Source organism: Natator depressus, chromosome 7 (assembly GCF_965152275.1).
Source record: "Natator depressus isolate rNatDep1 chromosome 7, rNatDep2.hap1, whole genome shotgun sequence".
Classification (NCBI taxonomy): domain Eukaryota; kingdom Metazoa; phylum Chordata; order Testudines; family Cheloniidae; genus Natator; species Natator depressus.
This window is the reverse complement of record NC_134240.1, coordinates 52176882-52204536: the sequence shown is the minus strand read 5'-3', so window position 1 is coordinate 52204536 and position 27655 is coordinate 52176882. Positions and strand designations below refer to the sequence as shown.

The 27655-nt window shown below is 46.6% G+C and overlaps 2 protein-coding genes across 12 annotated transcripts in view; both read left to right on the top strand.

Moving 5' to 3' along the window:
- SORBS1 (sorbin and SH3 domain containing 1) overlaps window positions 1-16446 on the top strand; it is a 262831-nt gene extending 246385 nt beyond the window's left edge. For 5 of the 9 annotated variants that reach the window (XM_074958401.1, XM_074958402.1, XM_074958404.1 and 2 more), the window contains 4 exons: window positions 8786-8845; window positions 9407-9597; window positions 12302-12414; window positions 14255-16446. In XM_074958401.1, coding sequence (XP_074814502.1) covers window positions 8786-8845; window positions 9407-9597; window positions 12302-12414; window positions 14255-14322 — 432 coding nt within the window. In that variant the 3' untranslated portion in view covers window positions 14323-16446. The remainder of the gene's footprint in view (window positions 1-8785; window positions 8846-9406; window positions 9598-12301; window positions 12415-14254) is intronic. The other 4 variants (XM_074958409.1, XM_074958406.1, XM_074958407.1 and 1 more) reach the window with 1 other exon arrangement.
- Window positions 16447-26941: 10495 nt separating this feature from the next.
- Window positions 26942-27655, top strand: part of PDLIM1 (PDZ and LIM domain 1) — an 86528-nt gene continuing 85814 nt past the window's right edge. The window contains exon 1 of one of the 3 annotated variants that reach the window (XM_074958428.1): window positions 26942-27134. In XM_074958428.1, the coding sequence (XP_074814529.1) occupies window positions 27039-27134 (96 nt within the window). In that variant the 5' untranslated portion in view covers window positions 26942-27038. Of the gene's footprint in view, window positions 27225-27655 lie in introns of all 3 variants that reach the window. The other 2 variants (XM_074958426.1, XM_074958427.1) reach the window with 2 other exon arrangements.

Below are 27655 nucleotides of genomic sequence, written 5' to 3'. Positions count from 1 at the left end.
GCAGTCTGGAAGCTGACCTAGTCTGTGAAGACCAAGGCAAAAAAAGCATTGAGTACTTCAGCTCTTTCCACATCATCTGTCATTAGGTTGCCCCCCCATTCAGTCAGGGTTCCACGCCTTCTTGTTGCTAACATACTTGTAGAAACCCTTCTTGTTACCCTTCACATCCCTTGCTAGCTGTAACTCCAGTTATGCTTTGGCCTGCCTGATTACATCTCTGCATGCTCGAGCAATATCTTTATACTCCTCCCTAGTCATCTGTCCAAGTTTCCACTTCTTGTAAGCTTCCTTTTTGTGTTTTAACTCACTGAAGATTTCTCTGTTAAGCCAAGCTGGTCAAGTGCCATATTTGCTATTCTTCCTGCACATCGGGATGGTTTCTTTCTGCGCCCTCAATAAGGCTTCTTTAAAATACACCCAGCTCTCCTGGACTCCTTTCCCCTCATATTAGCCTCCATGGGGATCCTGCCCATCAGTTCCCTGAGGGAGTCAAAGTCTGCTTTTCTGAAGTCCAGGGTCCGTATTCTGCTGCTCTCCTTTCTTCCTTTTATCTGGATCCTGAACTTGACCATCTCATGGTCACTGATGCCCAGGTTGCCACCCACTTCTACTTCCCCTACCAATTCTTCCCTGTTTGTGAACAGCAGGTCAAGAGGAGCATGGTGTGACAGGTTCGATCACAGAAACCCCCTGGGAGCTGCCACCTGATGTGCCAAGACTACTGCCCTTGTTTTCCTGCCCTGTCAGCTTAGGACTCCAGTGCCCTGCCTGGTTTGAGCCAGACCCGCTAGCCTGCTGGAAACCCAGACCCAGGTCTGAACCACGACCCCTAACAGCTGTAGGCTTAACTGAAAGCAGCTTACAGAAGTGTTCCTGTCCTTAACACTCAGGTGCCCAACTCCCCGTGGGGTCCAAACCCTAAATAAATCCATTTTACCCTGTATAAAGCTTATACAAGGTAAACTCATAACACTGATAGAGAGATATGCACAGCTGTTTGCCCCCCCAAGTATTAATACATACTCTGGGTTAATTAATAAGTAAAAAGTGATTTTATTAAATATAGAAAGTAGGATTTAAGTGGTTCCAAGTAGTAACAGACAGAACAAAGTGAATTACCAAGCAAAATAAAATAAAACACGCAAGTCTATGTCTAATCAAACTGAATACAGATAAAAACCTCACCAGTTCCAGTAAGCTCTCTTTTACAGACTAGCTTCCTTCTAGTCTGGGTCCAGCAAGCACTCACACCCCCGGAGTTACTGTCCTTTGTTCCAGTTTCTTTCAAGTATCCTTGGGGGTGGAGAGGCTATCTCCTTAGCCAGCTGAAGACAAAATGGAGGGGTCTCCCATGGGCTTAAATAGACTTTCTCTTGTGGGTGCAGACCCCCTCCTCTCACCTATGCAAAGTCCAACTCCAAGATGGAGTTCTGGAGTCACCTGGGCAAGTCACATGTCCATGCATGTCTCACAGTTTTTACAGGCAGAAGCCATTGCCCACATGGCACCTTGAATGTCTCCAGGAAGACTTCTTATGTGGATTGGAGCATTCCAAGATGCATTGTTCCTTAAGTGCTTCTTGATTGGGCACTTAACTTTGCGAATTCCTTTCTCCAGAAACTGATCAAATGCTCTGCTAAGGTTATTCAGAAATCAAGACAGTACACGGCCAATATTCATAACTTTGAATACAAAAATGATACATGCATACAAATAGGATTAATAGATTCAGTAGATTATAACCTTTACATAGATGTATTACATGGCATATGTAGCATAGAACATATTTTAGTTATGTCAAATATTCATAAGCATATTTCCATAAAGCCTTCTGGGGGGGCACCATCACACATGGCCCTTAGTTGGTTCCTCCAGCACTTGCACCAGGAAGTTGTTCCCAACACTTTCCAAAAACTTCCTGGATTGTCTGTGCACTGCTGAATTGCTCTCCCAGCAGATGTCAGGGCGATTGAAGTCCCCCATGAGAACCAGGGCCTGTGATCTGGAAACTTCTGTTAGTTGTCCAAAGAAAGCCTTGTCTACCTCATCCTCCTGGTCTGGTGGTCTATAGCAGACTCCCACCACAACATCACCCTTGTTGCTCTTGCCTCTAAACTTAACCCAAAGACTCTCAACAGGCTTTTCTCCAGTTTCATACTGAAGCTCTGAGCAATCATTCCACTCTCTTACATCCAGTGCAACTCCTCCACCTTTTCTCCCCAGCCTGTCCTTCCTGAACAGTTTATACCCATCCATGACAGTGCTCCAGTCAAGTGAGTTACCCTACCATGTCTCTCTTACTCCAATCACGTCATAGTTCCTTGACTGTGCCAGGACTTCCAATTCTTCCTGCTTGTTTCCCAGGCTTCTTGCTTTCATGTACAGGCACGTAAGATAACTAGCCGATTGCCCTTTCTCAGTATGAATCAGGAGGACTCCCCTGTTGCACCATCCTCCTTGTATTTCCTCCCGGTATCCCACTTCCCCACTTACCTTACATACATATATATCCATATACACTACAAATATATATATATCATATCCATATTATTCATATGTATTAATTATCTGGGAGTGCCCCCAAGGTTCAATCATAAAACTACATTCCTCAATCAAAGTCCCGGGTCTAATATTCCCAGGCCCACTATAAGGGACTAATAACAATTGGAAAATAAAATCTGTCCATCAGTCGCATGAGGGAATGTGCAGACTAAGGGACACATGGGGCATGAATGTGTGGATGGGAAAGTAAGGGGGCCCCATAACAGTGTTTAGCTCACTGGGCCACCTTCAGTCCATGCATTATATTTTTCCAGGACGATGGGTAAACATCCTCCCCATAAAAAGACAAAAAGCGGGGGAATGTAGTAGCAAGAGAGCCTGAGACATAAGCCCTTGTATCAGAGGCCTGGTATAAGGCAGGACCTGCCAACAGAATCTGGCAAGAACAGGGCTGATATTGCAGAAATACACATTCCTAAGAAGTGCTAAGCACAGAGTACTCACGCAAACACATCCCGATATCAAGTGATACCAGAACATCCCAAGGATGGTACAAAAACATTCCCCAAGAATAATAGGAACACACTGACCCCTCCTAAAAGATAAGGTTAGGATGACAGTACGTAATAGAGATGTTTTGATCGAACCATCATGTACAGATAATGAGTGATAACTAGCCACATCAGTGGCAGTAACTAACTATGTCAGAGAGGCAGTACTAACTTGTTTGTACTGGGATATAAAGATGTATCTCAGAGGGAGTCTCTTTGTCTGGCCTAGGGAGGAACGGAAAGTCCCGCCATTCACTGAGCTGGTCCATTGTTATGGGCATACATGTTTTAGTGGTTCGGTAGAGTCTGCAGGATACTAGTACCATGCTTCGTTGACAGTAAACCTGGCTGGGTGCCTTCGTCCCTTAACAGTTCGCTCAAGGTCTACCATGCCAGCTGTCTGCACAGGACTGGGGCAGCACACAGAGGGAACACGCACACAGCCAAACATCTAACAACATCTAAGCACATCTAGTAACAGGTGAAAGGTTTTACATAAATCTATCTATCTAGGCCAGCCAGAGCTTCCTTTGCATTTCAGTTTGTGAGACTGATTCTAATTTACACTGAGGCCCCTTTACACCACTCTGAGAGTGCAGAGGGACTGTAGTGTAAATGAATCATAGCCTATGTAGTCATTTCCACCAGTGCGATGTGGGTGTCAAACACTGGCAAATCTGTATGGAGATGATTTTCACCCGCTTTGCATTGATGGAAATGGCGACACAACATACAGTGTGGTGGAATGAGCGCATGATTTGTATCTGGCATGTGGCCCCATGGATCCCATTCAGCTATGTTTCATTTGTTACCTAAAGCTCTGTCCACACTAAGATTTTTTTTTCCCTACAGTTTCCCACTTTTGCTGCCACCGGTTGAGCTCTACCAGCGGAAGCAGCAGCAGGAGCACTAGTGTAGACAGGTTTCCGTCTGGCCCCCTGTGTTTCTAAGCTCAAAGAAGGGCTGCATGAAACTGTGGTTAAAATGCCTGCCAGTGCCATGGTAGCACGGGAACATTTTGGAAAAAAATTTTTACCATAGAGCTAGTCCTAGGGTCTGATCCGAAGCCCACCACAGTCCTTCTGTGGACTTCAAAGAGCTTTAGATGAGACCTTGAGCAAGCTTTGTGCAGCTCTAAGTGACATTTTCAGCATCCTTTGTGAGAGCTCTTAGTCTCCTTTCTACTGGGGTCTATATGTAATAGATTTAGTTTTTCTTTGCTTCATCAGCTAAGCTGAGGAGTCCCCCTCTTCATTCAGAACAGTCCATTCACGTGGAGACGTATCATTGCTGCTGTGCTTCTTTGTTTGAAAAGATACCAATTGTCTGTCAGTTTATGTTAAGGTCATCCTTTGCTTCCCCCCACCTGGAAGGGATGGAGCGATACAGGGGGTACAGCTGGAAAAAGGCATTTTTTGGTTAGGAAGCAAAAATGTTGGATTAAATAAGTACATTGAAACCAACTGACTTCAATGGGAAAAGAGGTGGGCCAGTGTTGAGCACTTTGGAAAATCCCACTCATGAGCTTTTTTCTAACAAGAAAAACCTATCTCAGTGGGTGCCTGAACTATTAAATTGTGCAGATTTATTCTGGCATCGTGACAAAGCTGTGTCATTACTCATGCCTGTGACATGGGGAACAAGGCAGGCTCTTGCCATTTGACTAAATAGTTAATGTTCATATAACTTAACTTTATGTTAAGCATGTGCTTAAGTTTCTCTCTATTCAGCAAAGCACCTTAGTGCCATTGAAGTCCATGGAAATTAAGCATGTGTTTAAGCGCTTTGCTTTGGTGAGGATGTAGCACTGAGCATTATTGTAAATCTGTTGCTTTGATGGGATTTGTACGGTATGTTACTTTTAGAGCTTTATGTTTAAATTAAACACCGGTGGAGGTGGATTAATTTCTCCAAGAGATCCCTCTGTTTTACAGCTTTAAATTTATGCATCATATGATCAGATACTTCAGCCTGCTCTCTGAGTTTGTGTGTGTCTGTTTATTTAGAGGGCAATTACAACATTTGAATGTGCCAATGAAAGCCCCTCTACCCATGTATACATGCTATATTTAAACGCTGCCCCCCCTCCCCGCCGCATCCCCAATGTATTGGTATTTTGGTTTTACAAAATCTTTTTTCTTTTAAAATATGTTGACCATTTGAATACAAAACCACGGTGGCAGGGTCATTTGTTGGACAGCAATATGATTATATAAACATTCCCCTTCTCCCCCCGCCCCTCCAGAAAGTAGAGATGACAAGATCCGGTGCCCACAATTCAAGAAGGATGTTGATGAATTGGAGAGGTTTCAGAGAAGAGCCACAAGAATGATTAAAGGATTAGAAAATATGCCTTGTAGTGATAGACTCAAAGAGCTCAATTTATTTAGTTTAACACAGAGGAGGTTAAGGAATGGCTAGATTACAGTCTATAAGTATCTACATGGGGAATAAGTATTTAATAATGGGATTTTCCATCTAGCAGAGAGAGGTCTAACACAATCCAATGGCTGGAAATTAAAGCTAGACAAATTCAGACTGGAAATAAAGTGTACATTTTTAACAGTGAGGGTAATTAACTACTGGAACAATTTCCCAAGGGTCATGGTGGATTTTCCATCACTGACCATTTTTAACTCGAGATTGGATATTTTTCTAAGAGCTCTGTTCTAGGTATTATGTGGGGCAGCTCTCTGGCCTGTGTTACTCAGGGGGTCCAGACAAGATGGTCACAAGGGTCCCTTCTGGCCTTGGAATCTCTACCTCTTAGGTCGCCTCGTTCTCTTCCCTCCCGCACTGCCTGCCAGCTGGGGATGGGTCCTTACGCTATATTGCCCAGGCTTGTGCCTGTCTAGTTTTACTATCGCAGCGGATTGGGGTTTCCATTCCTACCATTGGGAGATTATCCCACAATCCAGTGGTTCTCCCTGCAGTTCAGCCCACGTTTTCCTTTTCTCCTTCTCGTCACATTATTCCCAGCTGTACCCCCATGGGCCATGCTGGGCAAATCCTGAGTTAGGGCCAGCTCATCACCTCCACTTTTGGCCCAAGTCCTATTGAGATCAAGGAACAGATGCCCACTAATTTCACCAGGCCTTTACTATGGAGGGGATGAATGATCAGATTCTGAAAGTGCATGGTGGGAGGCGAGCCAGATGTTTATATATATATATGTGCCAGTGCAGAAGGGATCCAGGTGTAAGTGTATAAACATAATATATATAATTACAGTGTATATGTATATGCACCAGTGCAGCTCCCTGTGAGTCCATTTACATGGGCCTTACTATTTTATGGTCTTAAGGGGCATTTCCAGCAAGGAATGTATTAGGATGGGACAGACCTGAGTTTTCCTGAATCAAACCATAATTCTTATGTGTAGATGCTGTGTACCATAGCCATGAAAATCAGCTTTTCTCTCCTCAGTTAACTCTGAGTTCTTTGCCTTTGATGTACTATATTGAATTCCTTTACAGAATATTAATTTTGACTTTCTAATCATCCTATTAGCCTTTGAGGACTGATGCAGGAATGACTTCCAAAAGTCCTGTAACAATTTCAGACTACCCAATAAATGCCATGAGCTCTAATTCCATTGTGGTAAGACCATCCCAATCGCTTTCTATTTTCTCTCTACTGAAACATACAAAGTCAGAACAAATAGTTTCTGAGCAAAATGATCCAGGAGTAATTATTAATCCCCAGAGAGACAGATTGACTGGAGTAGATTTCTGGCTGCATTGCGATTGGGTGGGCATACTGGTCACGGACCTTAAGATGAAGGAACTGGGGGGAGGATACTTTAGTCTTTGATGGAGCAATGGGGGAACGTCCAGAAGATTGGAGCTCACGTTCACAGAAACTTCAAGGGAGCTACCCCATGGCTGAGGTTAGCCCCGCTACGCTCCTCTGAACTAGCTGAGTCTCTTGAGTGTCCAAACTCAAGCTGGAAATCTCCTGCCATCCATTAAGTTCTTTATTTCCTCCCTCCACTCTGTCTGGAAATGCCGTGAGGAGCCTTTCTCCTGAGCTGCAAGCACACCAAGGCCTTTAGAGAACTCAGCAGTGCAGAGGGTGCACAGAAATGAACAAAAAATACGGGGAAAGAGTGAAATGGACCCTCTGGAAAAAGATTTGGGTCTAGCGTTTTACTGAAATCTCACAGCTAGTGGCAACATTCCTTACCCTAGGCAACCCATCTGTATTGCAGACTAGAATAGTAGCCCTACAGAGGACGAGTCCTGCACTTCTTGCACAGACAGTATGCCCACTGCTTTCCTTAGGAGTTCTGAGTGTGTAAAAAATGCAAGATCGCAATGTAAATGCAAATATTTGTAGTGGGATTTTTCTCATGTTCCATCCAGTTGCGTGTACCTTGAGAGTCTCCAGACAAGCTGCATTTTCTTGAAAGTAATCTAGGGCATGGGAATGGCTCTCCAATGGGGAGGTGGTGGGGGGAGGTGGAGAAGGAGCAATGCGGAAGAAAAGATGCACCTAGGTGGCAGTGTTCAGAATGGCTCTAAAGCTTGGGTGTGTGTGGATGTGGGGGTTGGGTCCAGGCCCATCTCTGTTCAGAAGCACTGGTCCCTCTGAAAGGCTGCTGCATTCTTAGAATTCATGTGACAGCTCAGACCCTCACCTAGTGTCAATCAGTGTAGCTCCCATGCAGTGACAATGGCCAGTGGTGCTGGAACATTTTTTACAGTGGGGGTGCTGAAAGCCAGTGGTCCCCACACCAAACTTTTTACCTCACCTCCTCCCTCACTCCTGTCTGTACCCTCCCCCACACCCCAGAGTTGGGGCCAGGAGAGGGGCCATGGCTCGGAGGGGGGAGGGGGGACGCAGACAGGGGTAAGGGGGCCAAGGCTGGGACCTCACGTGCGAGGCCGGGAGCAGAGCCTCCAGCGTGGGGCCGGCGGCAGCGGGGACCTCGCATGCTTCCAAGTGGCAGGCCATGAACAGAGCCCTGGGCGCGGGGCCGGCAGCAGCCAGGAGCTGAGTCCCCAGGTGCGGGGCCAAGAACAGAGCTCCAGGCGCAGGTCCTGCAGCCGGGAGTCAGGACCCAGGTGCGGGGCCAGCAGCACCAGGACCCTGGGCGCAGGGTGGCAGGCAGGACCCCACACAAAAACTGGGGGTGCTTCAGCACCCCCCGCGCCCCCAGTTCCCGCACCTTTGACAGTGGCGCACTTGGAGTGACTTCAGCTGAGCTGCATCAGTTTACACCAGCTGAGGATCTGGCCCACTCTTCTTTAGGAGGCAGCTGAGCTGTCATTTTCCCTGATCCTAAATGTCTCCAAGGGCCTTTCCAGAGATAATGGCAATGTCCTTTTTCATTAGGGTCTTTGGCCTAAAGGTCTGACACTTGTGCTTCTGTCCATGTCTTTTTCCCCTACAGGAATTCAATGCAATGCTGTTTGCCATCTGTGTCTCTAGCTGTGTCTCATCTTTTCATCTCCTCCTCTAGTTGCCTATGCTAACCCTTTAGTTTTTTTGCCATTCTATTACCCTTTGCAGTACACATGCTGCTGCAATGCAATTGCATTGCTGTACTCTCCAATGTCCCCTGTTTAAAAAATCCTGTTGTCTGAATCAAGTGGTGGTGGGTGGTTTTGTGCTTTGTTTGTTTGTTTGTTTGTTTGGTTTGGTTTTCTGTGCATCATTTTTTAATTTTTATTCTGACCGATGTAACCTGCTAAAATGTCTTCCTTATAATTTGCTTGGTGATCACGCAGCCTTCTCACCATTCACTGAGAGCAGGACCAGATCTCACAGAGTCTGAAAAGAGCTATGTGGTAAGGCCACTGTTTCAATCAGATGCACAGTCGTAGACAGACAGTAACGCCTTCATAGAATTTAAAGTTGCCAGCTGCTTTCTTAGTCACAAAAAAATCTAGATATCATTGTATTTGTAATGGAGAAATAGAATTTAGCATCTAGAAAAACTACCAGAGCCAACATGGAATTGGTATAATTGCATTGTCTGTATTGGATTAGAGTTAAATGAGTAGTGCATGACTGGAGTGTGTGTTCTTGTATTCCAACTGTAGCGATTGCAATGGTGCCACTGCTGACTAATTGCAACCTCTTACGCTATTGTGTGTTTTTTTTTAAACAAATCTTCCAACTAAGTACCAAATTCTTCTGTATTGCCTGTTTTTCCATGCTTACACCTGGATCCCTTCTGCACTCCACTTCCTGGATATTTACCTGGATCTACAACTCTTTTGTTTGACTGGACTTATGTGCTGCATCTGGAATGTCCCATCTCTTCCTGTCTATTTTTCCCTCCCCCCCCATTCCTTGTTGACTGTTCTATGGGTGTTCCGTGGATGTCAATGCTGCCTACCACGCAGGAAGCAGTTTGCAATGAGATCATAAACATTGCAGAAAAGTCTGTTCATTACTGCAGTGCTATTTCTCAACCTCTTGACTCTCGCCACACGGTGGCCTCTAATGACAATAAACCATCTCTAATCATTTCTCAGCAACCTCAAGCACATCAACAAGGAGCCAGCCCTGACAGGAGTCAAACACCAGGAGACATGTAAGTGGCTCTGGTTGCCCTCTCTCCCAGGAGCCTGGTTTGCATCTGTCATGTGCTGTTAAGTGTGGCATTATTTGGTGTTTCCCTTAAAGCTCCAGGCCCTGGAGGCATGTGATTATGCAATAGTGTCAGCTTTCATTAAAAAAATAAGGAAGGAAGTTTCTAGCCCTCATCATCGCAGCGAAAAGCCTGAAAACAGGACCCCTGTGTTTATACAGCACCGGGCACAATATGCTGCTCGTACATGACTGGGGTGCCCTGATTTGGAGTTCTGGAATGCTTGGGATGGACAGTACTACATCGTCTCTTTCTGCAGCTTGAATCCTTGTTTCTTACACACAGATGGAGGGAAAAACTATGTCCCAAGTTTTTGGCCAGGGGTCCTGATTCTTCACTGCCTTGTGAAGTCATTTTCACCTGTGTAGAAGTGGGAGCACGAGCATCCTGAGTGGGTAGTGCTTTGCACAGGGGTAAAAAACTACCCAAGGAGCAAAGCAAATCGGGTCCATCATACCAATGCATGGAGACAGAATGACGTGCTTGAGGAAGCAATACAGTCCTTCAAAGCATAATGGAAATTAGCACAGGGTAAATGTTCAGTATATCGTGCATACACAGGATCTGAATCAGCTTCCCAGCTGCTGCTCGAGAGATCTCACAATTAAGAGTCACACTCCTGCATATACTTCCTACAGGGTGTAGGACTCATGACAGGAAGCCTCATGCCCAGCAGCAAGTGACTGCAGGATCAGCCCCTAAGATAGATGTTGCCCAGATAAAAAGGGACAAGGGCAAGAGAGGTGTGACACAAGGCAGATGGTGGGTGGGACATGGTTAATTAAAGTGGACAATTTGGTGCTAAATGCATAGAAAGTATCATTTCCTGGTGGGACTGCTAGTGCAGGGAATTAGACTCCATAACCTGCTACTTTCTCCTGAAGGTCTCTGGTTCAAATGCAGCCTAGATTGGTGCCTACCATCTGACTCATAGGAAATGAGTTGGTGGGTTCACAGTAGCTCCTAGGTGGCTAGTTGTTCACAGCACAATATAGCCACTCTGACACTGGCATCAATAGGCCCTTTTTGGCAGTGTCCACAGAGAAACCAAGGACTGAATGGGCTTAGCGACTAATGCTGAAATTCCCAAAGCTGCCTAGGGCAGTGGTTCTCAACCTCTCCAGACAACTGTACCCCTTTCTGATTTTGTCTTGCATACCCCAAGTTTCACCTCATTTAAAACTACATGCTTACAAAATCAGATATAAAAACACGAAAGTGTCACAGCACACTAGTACCGAAACATTGCTGACTTTCTCATTTTTACCATACAATTATAAAATAAATCCATTGGAATATAAATATTGTACTTACATTTCAGTGTGATACTTGAGCTTGTTTTTCACTTGTGAGCCTTGTCTGAAGCTCGAGCCCCAGGTGGTGGGGCTGAAGCATGTAACTTAGCTTTGCGGGGACCCCTGTGGCATGGGGCCCCAAGCAATTGACCTACTTACCACCCCCTAATGCCACCCCAGCATTTGTGATCCCATGACCACCCTGGAAGCTAGGATTGTCCTGGAATCTCCAGGAATTAAAGATTATATCATGAGATGAAATCTCCAGGAATTCATCCAGCCAAAGTTGGCAACCGTATGGGGGCTGCCACCCCAAGGTTGAGAAACACTGTTCTAGATGAGTTGAGTACCCCCTGGAATACCTCTGCGTATTCCTAGGGGTACACGTACTCCTGGTTGAGAACCACTGGCCTAGGGCATTTAAACACATAACTTCCATTAATATCAATGGGGATTGTGTATCTAAATCCCCTAGATGGCTTTCAAACTCTCAGCCAAAACTACTCTCTAACTCCTTGGGAAACATTTGTGATTGAAGTACATTGGTGGGGCAGCATCAAAGGAGCTTGTGCTTCCCACCAGCCTAGTCTCTGGAGAACTTGAGGACTAGAGTCTCCAGGACTGGACATTTGGCACCTATCACCAGCACCGATTTCACTCCCAAGGAGAGGTAGGGCTGAGCCACAAGGCTGGGAACTGGAGCCAAACTTCACTCAAAGCTCCGGGGGTTGCTCAGAGCTATGGGCTTGGATCAGCTTCATCTCCAAACCCACAGGCTCCCTCTTGGTTGCAGTGGAGTCGCATGTGTATATCTCAGCAGAATTTGGTCCCTGATTTCTCCTGTCTATACTCTTCTTCAAACAGTTGCTGTGTACAAAGCGAACCTTTCTCAAAGGCATTTCAGTCAGGCACCAGGACACTCGGTGTGCAGTGGAATATGACTAGAGGCCTGGGCAAGCAAATGAACTCCCGTTCTGCCCAAGACAGAAGTGGATATACCCAGAATATGGAGGAGGTGGGGAATGGTGGAGTCTTGGTTCTACCAGCAGTACTCCCTGGGAGTAAGGGCAGAACAAAGAGGAAGTTGTGGCTTCCTAATCCCAGTTCCTTCTTTGGGATGCTCCTTGCAGTGCAGCTGTAGCATTGTTCCTTGCTGGGGACTGTGTTCGCGTGACAATGCCTAGCCCTGCTTTAGCAGCACAGGTTGTTTACAATTGGTTTTGGACTCCACAATAGGACATACAATAAACATGTGGTAGCTTTTCAAAATGCAGTGTGTATTGGACGTGATTGGATGTCCGCAGAGTTCACTGAATAATTTGTAACATCTCTCTCCCTCTCTTGGCTTTTAGACTTAGCTACCAAGCCCTGTACAGCTATATTCCCCAGAACGACGATGAGCTGGAGCTAAGGGATGGAGATATTGTAGATGTCATGGAGAAATGCGACGATGGCTGGTTTGTGGGTGAGTGCATCCTATGTTTATTTTATTATTATTATTATTATAGGCAGTAAAAAATGGGGAATAGTGGAAAATGTCAAAATTTGTAAATTGCTTCAAAATGGAGCAATGTTTTGGGGTTTTTTCCCAAAATTTGTCATGAAATATTTTTGAAACATTTTTAATTTCCTCTCTTCCCATATTTTTTCCACTGAGAACAATACAGGAATGATATCCAGGCAGATGGATTTTTCCCACCAACTTTTTCATTTTTCCTCTTGCTACTCTGTAACTTTTCAAAACTTCCCCAGTTTTGGAAAGGTGGCATAATTACAGAATTTCAGTTTTTCTTTGGCCACTCTGGAATTTTTCCAAAGTTGAGGAAGCTTTGACATGTTACAGAGAGTGGAGAAAGGAAAATTGGTGGCGGGGGGAAGGGGAGAGGAAGAAATATGTGGAGGGGAGACAAACATAAAATAAATAAATAAATAAAATAGCCCTACAGTCCAGAAAATCAAATTTCCAAAATTCAAAATTTCTATTTTTTAAAGACAGCAGAAAATTTTAAACCAAAAAAAAAAAAAAAAAAAAGCTTTTGGCAAAATTAAGTTTCCCAAAAGGACCATTCTTCATCAAAAAGTCTCGAAGGAAGAAAATCGGCCGTCTCTAATTGTACTGCCGCACTGATCCAGTGCTGCAGGGCTGCACTGCACTTCATACACACTTCCCCTGGCTCAGGGAACTTGCTCTGAACAAGCCAAGTCACAGGGGAAGGGCTGAGCAGGAAAGGAGTGTTAGAGGGGGGATTGCCGAGAGAAGCGGATTTTAAAGAATGATTTGAAGGAAAGGGTTTGGTAGACAAGCAGCGGAGTAGCCGGTGATTATGACTCTCATTTAAGCAGAAAAAAGGAATACACCAATGCACTGCCCATTTCCAAAAGGGATGGTAGCTGGCATGCCTGGTAGCAATCTCAGCAGAGATGCCAAGAGCTGAATGGGTCACAGACCAAGGGTATGTGCATGCATCAAGCTGGGGTGTGCTTGGCAGTTCGAGGACACATACCTGCCAAGCTCTCACTGAGCAAGCGTGCTAGAAATGGAGTGCAGCGCAGCAGCACGAGTGGGGGGAGAGGCTAGCAGCTGAGTGCGATCCTAGCTTCCCTGGTGGAGAGACACTCAAGACAGCCGTGTGCTATGTCTAGGAGAGCTAGCCATGGTCATGTCTCCTCCTCCTCACTCAAGTGTTGACATACCCTGAGAGGCTTGAGAGCCCCTCTCTCGTAGCAGGGCTTCCCTCCAGAGCAGGGCTGAGGCACACTATGAAACCTGTGTGTGCCCAAGCCAGATTTTCCAAAGACCTAAGTATGCTGGGTGCTGAGTTCTTTTGTAAGTTTGACCACAAGCAATGCAATGGGAGATGAGCTCTTTGGACCTCAGGCCCATCTGTGGGTGCAAAGCACATGGAAGCCTGGCCCGATTGTGTTCTGAGGCCACAGGCCCAGATTGTGCTCTCCATCGCACCTGGGCAAATCACTCCATTGATTTCAGCTGATTTAAATGGATGTAGCAAAGATCAGAGTCTGGCCCGTAGGCTACAGCCCTGTCAATCCAGCACTAACAACTGCTGTATTAAAATTAAAAAACAAAATGAGTGCGGTTAGTGACAAAAGTGTTTCAGTTAATTCTATTCAGGAACAACAGAATTTTTGACCAGGACCCCTCTTCTCCTGCGTTGCCAAGAACAATGATTTGTACCCAGTCTGGCTTACAAACAAAGCAGGCTGCTCTTTCCATTTCCAAACCCAGTGACCTTCCCCTGTAGCTCCATCTTATTCAATTGCGTTCTCGTTTTCTTTCCCAACAGGTACGTCTCGGAGAACAAGACAGTTTGGCACTTTCCCAGGCAACTACGTGAAACTGCTGTACCTTTAAAACAATCATGCGCCTGCAACGCTGATTAGTATGCTTTGTTACCAGACAACATTTAAGTAGCAAAGACCTTTGAAATCAGACAATTTATTAATGTAATAAACAGAAGATGAGAAGTGGAATGGGGATGTGGTTATGTGGTACAGTTCTGGGTTGAATGTGCAGGTCTGGGTCTGAGTGACGCTGGGCTTACTGTTCTTGTTTGCTGAAGGAAAGAGACAAAGTTTCTAGTTTACAATGCTGCCTTTGTGTTATTTGCCCCTCCTCCCCAAGAGTTCTGAGGACAGAGCTTAGTTTTCATTCTTTTCATTGAGTACTTACCTCTGAGACAGAGTTGGGGGAAGCAGCAGAATAGAGTGTGTGATAGGTTTTGCTTGTGTGAGAGAAAAAGCAATGGAAACTGTGATGCATTGGAGCAACATGCAGCTCTGCAGCTGCTCCCTCTCTATAACTGGGGGAGGCTTTCTCTGAGATTACCCCCATCTGCAAGGTAATTTTCACTCTGCCTCCCACTTTCATTCTCAATTCTTTCTTTGTGATGTGCACCGTAACGTACAGGGCAGGCAGAGAACGGTTTTATGTGGTTAGACTAGGTAGCACTCTATCAAATGGGGAGGGGCTTTGAACTGACAGTTTAATCCAGAGCAATCAGCCAAAAAAATACCCTCAACTTTGGTAATATTCTGCTTCATAATATCCACCCCTGCAGGTTTTTCTGTGTGTGTGTGTATATGGGTGAGCGTATTGTGTGCATAGAAATGAACAGGGTTACAATTTCCATGAGGAATCAACCCAGATTTTATAAAAATGGAACACAAATAATGGAGAATGTAGGGGGCACAGATCCTGTTTGCAAATCCCATGGCTGTTTTCCCCCTAAATGTTGCGCTGAATAACTGCACACATTTTGAAGTGTACTCTTTGCAATAAAGAATTTATTTTTTCCTGGTATTCTATCGTAGACATTAGGATAGATGCTAGCAAAATATTACTAAAAAGAAAAGGAGTACTTGTGGCACCTTAGAGACTAACCAATTTATTTGAGCATGAGCTCTGTCAAAATATTACTGAGCTTGCTTTTTTTTTGGTGGTGGTGGTTCTTGATTAAACACACACATTTTGGCTGCCTCCTAATGAAACTAGCAAGACAAACCAATTTGTAAAGCTGTGTTTAAACAGCTACTACCAGCTGCATATATTTGTACTTTTTTGAAAAAACACAGCTTGCCCACATACTTGCCTGTAAGTCAAAAATGAATGCTCTTTTTGATAGAACTTCTATTTCAAAAAGAAAAAAGTCTAGATAAAACCGGTTGCATCAGACTGCTTCCTACCTTTCCAGTACAAATAGCAAAAGTTTAGATTGCTATTTTGGCATCAGCCATATTTAATAATAGAAAATGCCTATTTTTATGCCGATGCTTTTATACAAACTGATTAACAGTAACTGCAACTAACTGACTGTTAGCATGACTTGCAATACGTTTTGATAAATTAGCCATACTCCTGGGTTTAAAAACACTTATCTTTCGCTGAGATCAACGGAAGAGAAGACTCAAAGTGCTTCAGAAGTATGATTGTAAATATGTATATTTAACTTTGTACAGACAATGTACTTACCTTGTATAGAAAAAAATAATTTAAACAAAATGAATGGAAGGAGGAAAAAAGGCAGTTATGAAAGGTTGTTCTTTTTTCATTTTTATTTAAATGAAGGAATTCTATGTAAGCTCACATGAAGAGTGTTAGCACAAAATATCCACTCTAAACCAGATACAAATACAACATAAAGCACCATTATATTTTTGTGCAGGAGTGGGGGTAACTTCAATCCTTATCATATTTATGGTTTTTGATTTTCTGCTTTTGAGTTGCATTCTTGTTATCTGCGGCAATGTTTAGACCTATTGCTAGGACTGGATCACACCTAATTAATCTAGCCAACAAAGTAACATGATGATATTGACTGTCTATAACCAACTCATTTAAAGGTTTATTTTTGTTGCTGTTGCCATTTTTAGTTATATACACACACAAACACACACAAACCGCAATTTATTTTTGTGTTGATTTTGGTTCCTTACTGCAGTGGATGATGATTTGACAATAAATTGAAGGGCTGAATTATTCCTTTGGTCCTAGTCCAAGTTATTTACTGAAGTTTGTTGGGAGTTGTTGTGTGGCCATTGACTGTCAAAAGGAATTTTGGCCTTTTGAAAATGAGCCTTAGGCTCTTCAATCAGGCGCTGTGATGCTCAGCGCTGCAATGCTGAAATGCCTTGAAACATCTGGGCCTAAGTGCCATGCCGACTCAGGGCCTCTGCCCAGGGGTAGACTCTTGTGCTCAGACAAAGCCCCGCTAGGGGATATGTCTCTAATGCCCACAGCAGGGAGCCACCCAGAGCTAGTGGGGCTGTACTAGAGCTCTGCAGGCAGCCCTTTGAGGTTGTGACTGGGGCTGGATCTTGGGCTCTGAAGCCCCACCTCTCTTCCCCCCAGTCCCTCAGCTTTAGAGGCTGAGCTGCAACTTCACAGTGCTGGCTACAGAGCTATTGTTAGAGCACTAGTGTAAGCCCCACTCTGCAGACCCACCTGGGCTGTGTAGATGTACCCCAAGTGTGGGCGGATGTCTGCCCAGGACATTCAGCTGCAAGATCAGAGCCCCAGGCTGAGAACACCAGCTGCAGCACCAGTGGCAAAGGCTCACTTGCTAAATGACCACCTAAGTAGCTCAAAGGGTTTTAAATGCTGGACAGATGTGCATAAAGGGCTCTGTCATATCATCAGGTTTGAAGGAGAAATCCCCATGGGACTCAAGGAGGGGTTCTACCAAAGAGCAAATGACACAATGTGGGGAATCATTGGGCCACAGAAAGCAGAGCTGAAACTAGATCCAAGCATCACAGAGTCCAGCCACTGAAGAGCAGAGTATACGGAGGTGTGCATGGATTAAGGCTACAGGGGGAGAGCTCCGTCCATTTCAGGGCCCCTCCCACCTCGTCCTTTAGCATAGACTCTCCCCCCCCAGACAGCCCCTTGGGCTCTGCCTAACGTGCCCCCATGACCATGTCTTGTTTTCTCCTTAATCAGCACTGCTCCTACCAAACTTGGTAGCCCCACTCCCCCAAAGCAGATTGACAGCAGTCAGCTGCACACTGCTGCTTACTTCTCTGCCTCGGATTCTCTGCTGCAACCAGCTGTGGGCAAAGATACCAGTAACCCAATGATCTGGCCTTAAAGGTGACCTGCAAAGGACAGAAAATGCTTGGGTTTGTGCCCTTTATTGATGGATAAAGCAGGCCTGAAAGGCTTTGGGTTGGGTTTCTTTATTTTTTTTCTGCTTGTTTTTTACATTAAAAATTCTCGTCATCTTTACAGTTGAACGCTGCAGCAGACTGGAGAACTGCTGCAATTGTGTGATCCCAAGAGACTGAACGCAATTGAGAGGGGATGGGCCTGTTAGTTAGCTTAAACTTTGTTTTTTGTTTCACACCTGTTTTAACTCCCGTGGCTACGGAACATTTGGAGGAAATGATGTCTTGGCTAAAGATGGAGCCCCTGCCCTCACATTAAAGAGATAACAGCTCTCTATACAGGTTGGAGACCCCACCCCCTAAAGCCTCCAGCAAAACTAGGAAAGACCAGACTTTCCACCTTTTGGTATGTTGAAAGTACGAAACAAAGCTGAGCTTGTTTTGTGGGGGAGGGGAGGAAGGACCCCTTTTAGGACTTCCATAATATACAATAAAGAAATATAAAAGGGCATAAACCTTATTTAAAAATAGCCCCTTGCCAATCACTTTTAGACCACCTCTTCTCAGCAGACATTTTAATGGTTTGGCTTATGTGTTTAAACAGAAGTTCCCTCTACGGGACAGAATTGTAACTGCTCAACTGTGTCTCGTAAGCGCTACACTTCTAGCAGTTAATGGAGATTCTCCTTCAGTGGTAGTGGCCTATCCTCTTGAAGCAGAAGAATCTGAGTTCCATGCCCACTGCTCCCACACAGTTCTGTTGGCCAAGATGTGAAGCAGAGCACCAATGGGTGAGTGCTAGGTGGCTAAGGGGGGTGCTGATAAGACACTCAGCTCTCATCAAAAGCCCAAGAAGAAGTAACACAGACTGAGTAGTTGCCAGAAAGTTCAGGCACAAACTTGAAAACCAATGACAAAACCTGGCATCTTAATTGAGTACCTGTTCTGTCACCCCACTGCCCCTGGGCAGGATGTCGCAGTAACACCAGACTGGTCACTTGCAGAGATGCAGCTTTAATGGCATGCACGCTGGCACCTGCCAGACATGTACAATTGCAGACCAAAGAAAAGAAGAGAACCACCCCAGGGGCGGCAGGTTTGTAGAAATTTTGGTGGTACCAAGAACCCTCCCCCCCACTGCAAACTCCACACACACACACCTGCCTAAGGCTCTGGGAGGGAGTTTGGGTGGGGGAGGGTGTCTGGGGTTCAGGCAAGTGGGGTGCAGATGCAGGCTCTGGGAGGGAGTTTGGTGGGGGACGGGCTCTGGGGTGCAGGCTCTGGGCTGGGGCAGGGGATTGGGTGCAGGGTGCAGGCTCTGGAAGGGAATTTGGGTGCAGAAGGGGTGAGAGGTCGGGCTCTGGGAGGGAGTTTGGGTGGGGGAGGGGGTCTGGAGTGCAGGCTCTGGGAACAAGTTTGGGTGCTGGGTGCAGGCTCTGGGCAGGGGTGCAGGAGAGGGTGGGTGTGCAGGCTCTGGGAGGGAGTTTGGGGGGCGAGAGGGGGTGCGGGTGCAGGAGGAAATTTGGGGGCCGAAGGGTGTGTTTGCAGAAGGGGTGTGGGTGCAGGCTCTGTAAGTGGATGGTGGGGATCGATGCTTACCTGGGGTACCCCCTCCGGCAGCGGCTCCTAGGCGGGGCAGGCCAGGGCGTCTCCTCACGCTGCTGTCTCCAGGCACCGCCCCTGCAGCTTCCCATTGGCGGCAGGGGCATTTGGGGCAGGGGCAGCGCGCAGCGGCACAGCCCCCTCACGCGGGCTGCAAGGGCCTGCCGGCAGCCACGTGGAACGAGCACGGTGGAAGCCGCTCAGCCCCGTTGTGCTGCTGGGTGGCAACGGGAGCCCCTGGGCTGTTTTAAATCACCTGGGGGCAGCAGGTGGGGCCAGGGGAAGCATGGGGGTGAGGTGGGAAACTTTGCTGGAGCCGGGCCCCTGGGACAGGAATATTCCTGGTGCCTGGGCACCACGGGCCCATAGAACTCGCCGCCCATGCCACCCACGGGTCAAGCCTGCAGTGGCTGAATCTGTGAGGCCCCAGTATTGGAAAAGGTTCCGGACAAGATTGAACCATATGTTACCACAATGATGCTGGACTCTGAAAGAGAGAACAGCCTGGCTGTGAGATCTGAGAGCTTGTCAGGGCTGCTTCCCGCCTACAGCTGTGCATGCGCAACTCTCCTTGATGGCCAAAACCTCTCGACAGCACCCAGTCTGAATAGCGGGCAGGGTTCCTTCCAGTCAACTGGCTGGTGGAGTTTACAGAAATCCGTCCTCTGCCTTCAGTGGGCACTGGCTCAGAGAGCCAGCCGCATGGGGAGAGGGAACGTTCCTGTCCCTGCTGAAGCAGTCAGAGCTCAGGCTGGAGCAATTAAACAGCTCCTTTAACGGGCCAGCTGTGTGGATGGCTAATTGCAGTGTAGACATCCCCCTAGGCTCCTTGCCATTACTCACTGAGTGACACCGTGCATTGCAGGTCATAGGTACAACCACTAGGGGTCAAGATTTACATCTCTAAAGGGGACCGACACCACTTTAGAGGTAACCTAGTCCTGGTTGCTCTGATTCTGACCTGCAGGAGCAAAAAGCTTACTTTGCAAAAGCAGCCACTAGCCCTTGGCTGTGCAGGCTGCTGACGACTTTTAGCACCACAGCACAAAGCGGGGCTTGGTCTTGTTTGGGCCGCTAGGCGTTAATACAAATCATAATGTGGAGATTTAGTGGCTTCATTTCCAAGTGCCAGGCACTCAAACTGCTCAGCTGACTTACTTGGTCCTTAGCTCCGTAGTACCTCAGCACTGCCCAATCGTCAATGGAGTTTATCCTCACGACCCCTTCATCCCCGGTGAGGCATGGGCTGGACTAAGAGACTTGCCCACGGCTGCACAGGATGGTCTCCTGAGTCCCACATCCACTGTACCATCCTTCCTTCTGACGTTGTTGTTCTTGACGAAAACAAGGCTGAATACCTGGTTTAATGCTTTGCCCAGCTAGTCTCTATCAGTGTTGGACAAATATGGAATACATGTCCAGCTACTTAACAGCCTGGGGCTCTTGCCCTTGAAGTGAGAGGTGGCGGTTGTCTTAGAATGTGTAGCCATAATGCAGCTGCCAGAGCATGGATGACCTTCCCTTGTGCCAACAGCATGAAGAGCCAGCTGGCAGCTGATTAACTGGGGTATTGCACTTGCCTTTTAATTTTGCCCCTTTGATTTTGTGTCATCTTGCTTACCTTGTTCCGCTTCCACATGTTAATCATTAGTATATAGGAAGTGAGGGAGGCCGCCATGGCCCTCACCCCAATCCCATGCCCTCAACCAAAGATTTTCGGGAGGGGGGGTTGAGGGAGTCAGGGTCAGACTTTTTTCACTTGCCAATATCCTTTTTGCAAAAATTCACATGGGATACCTGCCTGCTTGCCTGGCATGTGGCTGCAGACAGGCCACCCTCTGCTTATTCTTGTTGCAATCTTGTATTAAGAGTTTATATTGCTTAGTGTATTATTGTTGAGCATTTGTTTAAAGCAATATAAACGTGTTTTTTATTAATGATGGGCCAGGACTGGAGATCTGCAGCTAAAACCCCTGAACTTTGGGAAAGTTCTGACCCGAGCTTCACTACTTGGACCCAATATTTTTTTACTAAAATGCCTGGTTATATAATACACTGGCTTAGTGTGTGATCATATGGCCTTATAGGAACTCCAGTGACTGTAACAGCCTGTTAATTATGCACAGCTAAAAGAATGACTTCTTCAGGTGCTGGCCTGGCTTCAGTGCTAAGGTCAAAGGTTCAGCACCTGGAGAGCACAGCATCTGTGTGACTGCAGCCACAGTGGGTTACATTGGTATGGGATGTGAAGGTTTGTAATTCTCTACATAACCAAGGTGGATCTGTATATATTTAAACATCTTTTAGTAACTAGCAGCCTTGAATCATGTGACCCTTCTCAGATTGTTGTTGCATCAATATAAACTCCTTGGAAACTGCACCAGACTTGTGTAAAGGGACTAGGAACTGGAGACTCATTCTATCCCCCAGTAGCGCCTGCTCATGAGGCTCACGTGACTAATCTCCCTGCTTGTCACTTGGCCTGGCATGAGAAACCTCCTGGAGGCTGACCTTCCAGAGAAAGAAAAGGAAAGGGTTTGGTCAGAGACTGAAATTAACAAGGAAACTGAAGCATACCCAGCATCTGTAGTCAATTAATGAGGAGCTAGACAAATCCTCTAGGACAACTTCTGCTAAGCTATGACCCAGGGATTGAGACCGCCTTGTCCCCTGTGACATGGAGGAGGGACATTAACTATGTTAGCATGTGCAGAAGCAGAGTGTTTAACAACAGTCCCTCGTGGCAAAGGGAAATTCTGCCAAGAGGAGAACCCAGGACTGGTAAAGGACCCGTGGAAGACAGACACAACATAGGGCTCATGCACAATTTCTTCGGCCTAAAGGGGCTCATTGGATTATTGCCTTCCTGATGATGGGTGTGTTGTGATGCTGCCTGTCTGGACTGGGTTAGTATATGTGGCCAGCTTAAGGGAGTTACTTACAGCATGATGCAGTGCACTGAAATTTTAATTCTGTGGGGGGTGGGAGGGTGGTACTGACTAACACCTGTGTGCCACATGGCCTGGATTTTACAACAGGAACAGTACAGTAGTATATTAAGCTACACAACTAACTAGACAAACAGGAACAGAAAACCTGACACATGTGCACCAAGGACATGTTAATGCTACCATTCACCTGAAATCAGGAAGCTGCAGTGATCTAGCCACCATAATGTTTACAGGTCTTCCTTTCACTTGTCACCTTAGGCTATGTCCACACTGAATTGTAACCTGGGCTTACAATTGCTGGACCCAGGTCTCAAAGCTGTGCTAACACGTCCACACCACACTGCACAGGCCTTCTGATTCAGGTCAGCAGCTTGAGCTTCAGCCATGCTGCCAAATGATAGGGCTTGGACCCCTGTCCCAACGGGGCTTGGGCTTGGACCCATCCCCCACAGCAGGGTCTTAGGACCCAAGTCCTGAGTGGTTGCTGACCCAAGTCAGCCTGATTTGTATGTGGCTGGAAGGGGGCTTGGGCTCAAAGCTGAGTCAGATCCCGGGCTTAATGCGCAGTGTAACCAGACCCTCAGTGACATGGCAGAGCACCTGCTAGAAATGCCAGGAAATACAATAACCAAATCAATGTTGCATTTAGCCTTGGGGATTATTTTCAAAAGCACCTAAGTGACTCAGGAGCTCAAGTCTGATTTTCAAACTGACTTAAGAGCCCCAATGAAAGTCAATGGAATTTAGGGTCCTAAGGCCCAATCATTTTTGAAAATGGGACTTAAGCTCCTAGGTCACTTAAGCTCCTAGGTCACTGAGCTTTGAAACCTCACCCTTTTTGTAAGTCTCTGTACATGAGCCACCTCTGCACAGGAGGCTGGATGTAATGACCTCTCAAGGTCCCTTCCAGCCATACGTGTCTAGGAGCATATGGCACCTAGAGCTCCCCATACTTGCAGGGAATGCTCAGCTGCGCCATCCAGTATGTTTACAAAGGGCTGTAGCATGACAGAGAATTGGCCCAGTGGGTGGGATTTTCCTAGCTCCGCTCCCAGAGAGGTCAATGGGAGATTTACCATAGCTTTCAGAAGGAGCAGAGTTAGGCTAATGCTGAGCACTTCGGGACATTCCACCTGGTGGTGTTACTACCCTCTAGTCTTACTGCAAATGATACGATTTTGTACAGGCAGTGACTGGTGGATTATGCTACCCAGAATCCTTAGCACAAGGGAGGCTCTGTTTGTGCTTATAGAGTCAAAAATAAAGCCTGGTGAATAGGTAGAAGCAAACCTTAAGCTCTTTCCTTAGAAAATCCCATATGTATCCAACATTTCACAAATCAAACATACATGACCCCCAAAATGCTATGCACAGGAAATGAAGGAAATCATGAGAAATCTGACAAGCAGCAGTTCAGAGGTGACTGAACTGTGGCAGAAAGTTACAGACTATTGACAAAGTATGCTGTATGCCATGGATTCCCAAAATGCATTCCCACAAATCTGCCTTCTCAATGACTTTGTCCACAGCAAATTTGGATAGACATTAAAGGGAATTTGTCAGTGTTGCTCTCTTCGTTGCCAGGAGATGTTTAATGATGTACTGGAACAAAGAACGGCTGCTATCTGATACAGAGAGGATTAATAGCTTGGATGCATGCATACCTCTGGAGAAAAGTAACCCATCAAATGGGGCATTCACCCAGGGCTGCGGATAATACAGAGGGGGCCTATGCCTTGGGACAGTTTAACTTGTGGGCTAATTTTCTATGAGCGGCACCTAAGTAATCCTGCTCAGTTTCTCAAACTTTAAGTAGAATGAATCTGCATTCCCAACCGCAGCTGATCCCAGTCTTGGAAATGTACTTGAGCTGGAGTTTATTGGTGTTTGCATTGTTTGTCCATTCGATCCATGTGTGGATGTTTCTTAGAAAAGTAATAAAGATAACTGACAAAAAGAAAAGGAGTACTTGTGGCACCTTAGAGACTAACCAATTTATTTGAGCATAAGCTTTCGTGAGCTACAGCTCACTGCATCCGATGAAGTGAGCTGTAGCTCACGAAAGCTTATGCTCAAATAAATTGGTTAGTCTCTAAGGTGCCACAAGTCCTCCTTTTCTTTTTGCAGATACAGACTAACACAGCTGCTACTCTGAAACCAAAGATAACTGAAGTAATGTGTTGAAAGGAATTCCCCTCCTGCAGTGAGCAGTTGCTTCTTTTCTAAAGTGCACCAGGCCCATGCTTGACCTCACCCCAAAAGTGCACCCACCATTGCTTGATCTACCACTGGTCTTACCAGCCTGTTCCCTTCCCAGAATGGTTATGGGGTTACATAAAATCTGAGCAATTTGCCCTTTTTTCTGGACAATACATTGAGGAGGCTGGATAATGGAGCCCTGTAAAGAACTCCCACCTTAGTTGGTGGAGCTGCACCTAAGTGGCCAGAGATGAGCAATGTTCTGTGTAAATCACTCCCCAGTAGGTGATAGATTATGTAAGGGGTAGTACTCTACTCAAGCTCCCTCTCTTCTCTCACAGCTCCTCTCACAATCTCAGAAATGGTGCTGCTGGTAGAATGACCCCCTGAGATATGGTGAGCTACGCTGGCATCTTTAGCATTGACATCATTCAGTTTCAGAGTTAATATAGGAATTAGATGAATTAAAGACATTCCATACATTTCTAAGATCTGTTGTTTCTGTCTGGCTGCAGACTGATGGGGCAGTCCAAATCTGGGAACATTCCAAAGGGTTTCTTCACAGCCATAAGGGCTAGAAATATTTTCTTTTAATGTAAGCGCAAGTGCTGCAGAGACTGATGGGGGCCGTCAGCAAAATGCTGATAGATATGGCATGCTGGCAAGTACTAGTTAATATGACTTGCCAGGAAGGGAAAGGAAGTGTGACTCGACATTTGGTCTCAGTCTAGGGAGAGCAATGGAGCAGGCAGGGAAAAGATGACTGAGAGGCTCTTTCTCCAGTTGTGGGCTCAGTCCTGCATTCCTTACTCAAGAGGCTTTTGTCTTTACATCAGCGTATCCATTTGTTAGGGGATAAGGCAGTGAGGGAGTTCTGTGCCCTGTGCCCACTGTGTCACCCGCAACTTTGAGAACAAGCCTGTATTTTTGCCATCAGAGCTCACCACATGGTGCTGCCAACACAGAAAGCAAGGCATTATCCAGTACACTAGTTCATTCAGTCTCAATGCTTAGACCTAAGCCATCTTGTTCGTATGAATTGAATGCCATTACAAGAAATGTGGGTTATCTTTTTTTCTCTCTGTTTCTGCTCTTCAGCTGCATCCCTTTGGAAGTATAAGGGCCCCAGTCCTTCTTTTGGAGTCCCAAACCACTGCCACAATAGAAATAATGACTGATGATCTATGTTCTTCGCTCGTCTGCAAAATGTTTCTTTTCTCCTTGGCCTACACCTCTGAATTTTTCTCTCTCTCTGTGAAATATCTGGGGGCACAATGTGTGTGGAAGATGCTACTCAGAATAGAGGCCAAATTATACAACTCATTGGGGCTCGCATGAGTAAGTGCCATGGGATTGAGCCCCTACTGTGTTGTCTAGACTTTCAACAGTCTCCAGATTTATGGGCAAACATATATGGAAAATTGTGCCTGTCGAGAATCATTTTTATTCCTTGCTTTGAGAAAAGACAGAACCTTGATACAGTACTAGCACTGAGCTTGAAATAAAAATGCAGGATCAAATCATAAGGTGATGTAAACCGGCAAAGCACTATTTTTTCAACCTAGTTACACCTTTGGGTGATACGGCCGGTAATTTTTACAAGAAGGGCTTGAATAAAGTCAAGGCTTTTGATGTAACACAGTGTAATAATATATAAAATGTTGTGGTAAATTGAAGAGTTACCACCGTCCTGTGCTAGATCTAGTTCCAGCTAACTCTACACAAGGGCTGTTAAACTAAAAGAATTCCTGTAAAACGCACATTTGTATTGGATGCCACTTATTTTATGGGGCAGCATCAGAAATACAATGTATAATTTTATACAATGATTATATCCCTAAGCTCTATAATGGAAACAGAGCAGCAGGCTGTACCGTGACCTTGCTAAGTTTATACTATGGAGGGGGAATGACTGAATTTTGAGAACTGTGTCAGTATATTTATGGCTGCATCTGTAACTTTCCCTCCATGTATCTGAAGAAGTGAGGTTTTTACCCATGAAAGCTTATGCTCAAATAAATCTGTTAGTCTTTAAGGTGTCACCGGACTCCTTGTTGTTTTCATAGAAAGAAAGACACTGCACTGCCAAATGTACTTTGCTCTTTTAGTCAAACTAGTGGTATTGAACATTGCTCATTTATGACCATATTTGTAGAGGCGGCTAGTAAATATACTGACATATTTTTTCAAACAGTCAATCCCTGGTAATAGCCAGATCACCCCTGTATTAGCACCTCCACACAGTAAATGTGGCCAACCCTCATTGCAAGTCTTTTGATATTTGGCATCTCTCTTAAAGCTACAGCTCAGGCTTCCATTAAAAAAAACAAAAAGTTTCTAGCTGTCATTGCTTTAAGCTGTGAAATCTAAAGACTGACAAAAGCCAGCAGGCCAAGCCCACCCATGATTATTCCTTTCAGATCTCATGATTTCGGGACCACCTGACTGGTGCGTTTAGCGCAGCCTGGGGCGGGCCCGCTGTGCTCGGCGCTGTGCAGCACGGGCTGGGCTCTCAGCGCTCAGCTGCCCCAGCGACGGGGCCCAGGCACCGGCTGGGGCCACCCCCGGCAGCAGGCAGCGCCCTTCTCCCCGGCGCCGGGGGCCGGGCGGGGCGTGAGCCCGCCCAGAGGCGGGGCGGCCGGTTCCCGTGGAGCAGAGTCCGGACTCGGCCCGAGCAGGAGCAGGAGCAGCCGCCGCCGCCGCCGCCGCCGGAATGAGCAGCCACCGTGTCGCCCTGCAGGGCCCGGGGCCCTGGGGCTTCCGCCTGGTGGGGGGCAAGGACTTCGAGCAGCCGCTCACCATCTCCCGGGTAGGGACCCGCTCGGCCCGCCACCCTCCCGGTCCCTGGGCTGAAGGGGCAGGTGTGTGGGGTGGGGCAGAGGGGGCTGCCCGGAGTGAGGTACAGAGAGGGGTGTTGGGGGGCTGTGGGTGTGCGGGTGGGTGGTGCAAGAGAGGGGTTTGGGGGCTGGTGCAGAGAGGGGGCATCGGGGAGCTTCCCTTGTACTTGGGGGATTGGTGCTGTGGGGGGGCTGGTGTAGAGAAGGGCCCCTGTGGGTACTTGGAGGATTGGAGCAGAGAGGGGGTGTTGGGGGGCTGTGGGTATGAGGGGTGCTGTTGCAGAGAGGGAGCCTTGGGAAGGCTGCCCCTGTGGGTACTTGGGGGTGTGTGCAGACAGGGGTGTTGGGGTGCTGCAGGGGGCTGTAAGGGGGGGCTGCAGGGTGTGGTGCTTCATGCTCTGGGATTGTTCGTGGAATGGTCCCTGGCTGCTGCTGGGGGAGAAAAGATCTGGGCAACAGTCTGGTCTGCAGACCTCTCCTCTCACCACCCCAC